The 5,786-nt window shown below is 42.4% G+C and overlaps 1 protein-coding gene across 2 annotated transcripts in view; it reads right to left on the bottom strand.

Annotated features, from left to right (window-relative positions):
• The window catches only part of PLEKHH2 (pleckstrin homology, MyTH4 and FERM domain containing H2), a 44,080-nt gene extending 41,563 nt beyond the window's left edge, over positions 1-2,517 (bottom strand). For both annotated transcript variants that reach the window (XM_026046264.1, XM_026046265.1), the window contains exon 1: positions 2,395-2,517. In XM_026046264.1, the coding sequence (XP_025902049.1) occupies positions 2,395-2,517 (123 nt within the window). The remainder of the gene's footprint in view (positions 1-2,394) is intronic.
• Between the last annotated feature and the right edge of the window lie 3,269 nt (positions 2,518-5,786).

Below are 5,786 nucleotides of genomic sequence, written 5' to 3'. Positions count from 1 at the left end.
TCCTTCCTTCCTTCCTTCCTTCCTCCCTCCCTCCCTCCCTCCCTCCCTCCCTCCCTTCCTTCCTTCCCTCCCTCCCTCCCTTCTTTTTCTTTCGTTCTTTCTTTTCTCCTCAGATTTAATGAGGTCTCAAAGCATGGTATTTGTGCAGCTCTACGGTTCATTTACGTGGCAATTTCTAAACTCAGTGTTCTGCATGATCTGGTTCTATAAGCATATGCCATATCACAGGATTGGGTATAGTTTTCAATAACTACTTTTTAACAATATTATTTAGTCATCTCAATGCAGAGGCATTTATGGTGTCAACTATGAAAATAAAATTCCATCAGATTACAACTTTAGTATACAAGAATTTTACTAAAGTTCACTTTAGTAAAAAAGACATACTTAATAAAAAAGTGTAATGCAGAAAATCCTGCATTTCTTTATTTCCACCTCAGATTGAAGTTCTGCAACCTCCAYAGAAGACAAAAAGAAATGAATAGATGAAATTAATAGCAGCAAATTGCCAGGACCAAAAAACATTCAGCCAAGAGCTAGGTGATGTAGGTGAACTGCTAACCATGTAGTGTTCTCTCATACTTAAGAGTGTACTGGTACTTGTGGTAGTAAGCTGCAAATGTAGCACTAGTATCTAAGGATTYTGGAGAAGATTCAGGCAATTAGTGACCTGTAAGCTTGATGCCTGCAGTGAACAAACTAATAGAAACTATAATGACGTGGAGTTAAGGTTCATGTGGATAAGCATGGTAGACTAGGGAAGAGTGAAAGTGGCCTCAGTAAAGCAGAGCGGTGGCTCACAAAGTTTTGTTTTTCCCTTCTCAGAAATCTTAACAAAAAGTAAATGTTTAAAAGAGGTAAAAACAGGATAAATATTTTCCATTGAAAAGCATGAATCTAACAAGGATTCAGTTGGGATAATTTCATCTATTTCTCTCCAGAGTGTAGCTCTAGAAGTAAGTTATTGAGGAGATGACCAGGGCTGCAACTAAGGGAGATCTGGTTTGTATCATCACTTGGTTTTTCAAAACTCCTTAAAGGAGGCAAACAGACAGAGGTTAAAAAGAAATCTCTTTGCATGAACACACAACCGGCTCAAAGATGAAAACAGATGGTAACTGGCCACTTTTGTGCCAAGCCTGGGTTATTCGACAGCATCACAGGCATCTAGTAATGGCAGTGGGCAAAAAAGTGACAAAGTTTTTGGAGTAAGTTACTTATGGTAAAATCCTGGGTTTAGGATAGATAGCTCCATAAAAACTGATGCTCAAGCATCAGTTTAGCTGTCAAATAACTGTTAAGTATTATTAGGAAAGGAACAGAGCAAAATCCACATTTTTTCACGAAAAAAAACCAAAGTTTTTTTCCTGCTTGAATGCTATTTCTACTGTCTAATCCCTGAAAAATATAGTAGAATGGGAGTGATGCAGAGAGGGCTAAATGTAGCTGCTAAAGTTCGTAAAAGAGAAGTACTAACACAAAAGCAGAAAAACAAAAACATCTTCACTCTGACATATCACAGAAGGATATGAACAGTATTTTTCATTTTTGGTAGGCAAATTTGAGCTGCAGGAAGAACAGTGTAGTTTGGGCAAAATAACTTTTAAAATAGGAAATCACTGAAATATTAATGTCAGCATAAAATAATGTCAGCTCCAAAGATTCTGTAAACTATTTTTGCCACTTGTAATGTTTTAATTACCTTGTTCTATTGAAAATGCTTCCTGGTAAATACAATGCTTTTACACATTTCAAATTCAGTTTTTTTTTTTTTTTTTTCCATTTGACTGATAGGGTATATGTATCTAAACTTGTCAAGGGTGACAAAGTCTAGATTGAAACAATATATGTGTATATACATATAAAAATATATGAGATAATTTTCAGCTTCCCAGGTACCAAGACTCAGACGACTAGTTGTAAATTAGAGATGTCTTATTACAGGAAAAATAAGTCTGGTGAACTGCATGATTTGATATTGCAGAAAAAAATAAGCCTGGTGAACTGTATGATTTGATAAGGAAAAATGATGAAAACAATACCTCTAGAAAATTTCCCAGAGACTTCTGCGTTTGTTAAACCAGATCCTACATACTTAGCAAAATGTGTTAAACATTAATTTTGATGTTGTAGAGGTGATTATTGGATACATATTTTTCTCAGCAGGAGATTTGCCTGCATGTTCTTATTTGAAATTGAACATTTCTTTCTGGCAAATTAGATGTGTGAAATTCTTTGCATTAAAACCGCCTACTTTCCATATTTTATCTAAAATTGTTTTTTTTTCTTCCCACCAAAAAATYCAAGTAGCTTTAATCTGAAACAATGATCTTCGATCATTTCCTATGAACAAATAAAACAAATTATCCAATATTAAAACACTGTAACACCTACCTTCTCTGCTAAYAACTCTCTGATCTTGCTTGCCTGAATACGAAACTTCATTAACTGTGTCTCCAGAGTTAAACATCTTTCCTTCCAGTTAATAGTACCTTCTGGCTCTGCAAGATCAGCCATATTTATGCTGCAAAAAGAAAGGGACGGGGGAACATTTTTAACTGAGTCTTTATTTAGTATGTCTGGTGTTCTTTTAATATATACACTAATCTGTTTTATAGAAAAGTCAGGAATATGCCAAACTTTTCTATGCAGGTAGCTTCATAACACTGGGTGAAAATTACATTAGCATACAAAGCCCCCATCATAAAGGGGATATTTCTGAAATCTGTGTTAATAACATTTGGGTTTATATTCACCTAATGCAAATTACTTCAGAGGTGCAAAACATTTTCCTTGATAAGCACAGAAATGCCACACATTTTAATCTTCAGTTACGTCCTCTCACACACAGCCCTTTGCAAGGGTCTGAACTTGCAGACCTGAGAGCAGGTCTGGCTTAGAAAATCAAGCTCAAGTTACCTGTAAGCAGCCAGTTTATCATGGGAAGTTAAAAAAAAAAAAAAGAAGCAAGCAAACACACAGAAATACAAACACCATGCTGCGGGGGAAGTCACAGCAAACAAAAACATCAGTCACGTCATGAGGCACCTTGTGCCTGCCATTCCCTGCCTTTTCCTTGGCAAAGGGGAAAGAAAAACTGACAAAACTTACTCAGAACTTAGTGAATATTTCACCCGCATCATTGGACTGAAGGTAACYGCTCCATTCCCAACTTTCTGCTTCCCTCCGTCCTGCATGCCATGATTCAAGCTGTTAAGCATACGCTTACGACCATCCCTATTCAGGAATCCCAACTCAGGAGTTCAGGAATCAATCCCAGTGGCATTAATGGGATTTAAGCATGTTATTAAAATAGTTTCCTAAGCTGCTCCTGCAACACCCAAATGCTAAACTTTGAGCACATGAGCACTTTGACYACAAGCCTCCTCAGGGATCAGCATCAGCATCTTTTCCCATTTGTCCCATGTTTTGAGCTAGCCAAGGAAATTCCCTGCACTCCCGGCAAAGCAGATTTCTGTCTCTGCCCTCAGTCCCTTCTCCTCTTGCAGAGTACCCATGAATAGTGGCACTTTCAAGCAGCAGGGTCTCCTACATTACAGCCGAAGGAGAAGTTCCAGCTGTGGATTGATCTGGGCAGATAGTCTGGATTCAGGTCTCCTAGGGAATGAGGAATGCCAATTTTCTTACTAGATTTTGTCCATTTAGGATTTTTCCTAACATTTTCCCTTACCAACTGATTACAGCCACATAAGACAGACATGAACTCAGCCAGCATCTGGTTAACAGTAGGATATTCCAGTGTTTGTGGCAGTGAACATACAAACGGATAAAGTAGTGGAAGAATTCTTGCTTTTCTGTGCTGCATAATACTACTGGGTGGAGTTAAAAAATGTTTGTGTTTCAACAGACAAAACATTCGAGCAGATAGATTTCTCACAGCGAACAATGCGTTCAGCCAACAAGTTTCTCAACGTCCAAGCAAATTAATATTCTGCTGTATAAACACTGCAGATAGAAAGTTAGAAAATAACTCCTTTTCTTGTGGGTTGTTTGCTAAGAGTTTATAATAATTTACTTCATATTTTCCAAAAAGCCAATGGGTTCTAGAAATATTTACAGGCACATAATACGCTGTTTACAATTGCAGAGTGAGTGATCTTACTTTGAATCAATGACTTCCTGTTTCTCACTTGATTCCTCAAGGGAGGGAAAAAAAAAATGAGTTCATGTCTTCAGGCTTAATAGGGTATTCTGAATCACTCGAACCTACTCGAACCTACACAAAGTCCCCCCCTGTTTCCTGCTCCAGTTCCCACTCCAAAAACCCTCCTATTTTTTTTTTCCTCTTGGTTAAATAATATCTTTTGAAGAGTAAACTAAAAAAAGCACATATTAAAATGCTAAGTTCTAATTATGCCATCAAAAATTAATCGAGACAAGTCTGACAAGTCTGGAAAGATTAACTCTTCTTTTTCATTTTTCTTAAAGTTTATAAATCTCTTCCTAGGCTTCCAGATGTCAGAATGTCACATTCTCCCCAAAAGGACTGAAATAATTTCCTACTTTTTGCAAGCGTCTTGGAAATTATCAAAACGCTCTTCAAGAGGAAGGAGGGGACAATATTCCAGTTTTGTGAAGTGTGCTAAGGAATTTACATACTCCTTATCACACTGCCAGTGTTTTCCTTGGCTTTTATCAAAAAAAGCAATGTTTTAACTAAATATTTTCCACTCTCTGTTCCGTATGTCCTTTTCCCACTGGGGAAAGTGGGATAAATCCTTCTGTTCCGCTGCAAATGGGTTGGCAAAGCTGTACTGGTTGAGTTCTCCACAGGACAAAGCGCCATCCCAAAACATTATCCYGTCCCTGAGACATTCGGACCATTTSTCCCAAGTTCCCAGCTCCGGACTTCCACCCGTTCCACCCAAACACAGCACTTGAGGTTATTTTGGAACCACACGGGTCACCTGGGAGAGGACACAAAGTGCTCCTGTTTGGGAATCAAGGAAGCCCTTCTCCGGGCCCTCACTGCCCAGGGCCCTGAGTCATGAACAAACACTGCTAACTTTATTTTCCGTTTGACTCATTTTGCGCGATTCTAGGCTCAACAAGAGCTGTAACTCAAGATACTTAAAACTTCCTCCAAAATCTGCTTTATTGTGAGTTTTTCTCCTAGTCAGGGGGAAGGCAGTTCCCCCCAAGAACCAAGGCGGTGGGGACTAGGGGACATGAGGTGCGTGCCGGCACGCAGGGTAACACGTTAGGACGAGAAGAGCTGGAGAGCCGGGAGCATGRATATGTGGGAAAGACACCCCAATCCGGATTAACTTCTGCTCCAAGGTTTCTTATACCCACGGGGCGGTCGGGATCACACGGGCATGGCCAGGGCACCCACGGAAGCCCTCGGGGAGCTCAACGGAGCACAGCCTCGCCTGCCGCGTGACGCCACGCAGCGGGGGCGTGACGCCACGCAGCGGAGGTGTGACGTCACGCAGCGGGGGCGTGACGCCACGCGTGACGCGCCTCGCCGCCCCCCTCCCCTCCCGTTCTGTGAGCGCGGGGGCGCGCGCGGGGCCGGGGGCGAAGGGCGCGCGCTCAAACCTGGCCGGGCCGGGGGCGGCGGAGGCGGCGGCTCCCGCGCGCGGCGCCGAGCGGGCTCTGCGCGCCGCGGGCCGGCGCTGCCCGCGGCCCCGGCGCCCGCCCCTCCATCGCGGCGGCGAGCCGCCCGCGCCCGCCTGAGCGACGGCCGCCGCGGCCACTGAGGAGCGGGGCCGCCCCCGGCGGCGCCCGGGCGGGGCCTGCCGAGCCCCGCGGCCTGCGGGCGC

Source organism: Nothoprocta perdicaria, unplaced genomic scaffold (genome assembly GCF_003342845.1).
Source record: "Nothoprocta perdicaria isolate Ctin4 unplaced genomic scaffold, notPer1 scaffold_43, whole genome shotgun sequence".
Classification (NCBI taxonomy): Eukaryota; Metazoa; Chordata; class Aves; order Tinamiformes; family Tinamidae; genus Nothoprocta; species Nothoprocta perdicaria.
The sequence above is the reverse complement of the archived record's forward strand: the minus strand, read 5'-3'. Positions and strand labels throughout refer to the sequence as shown.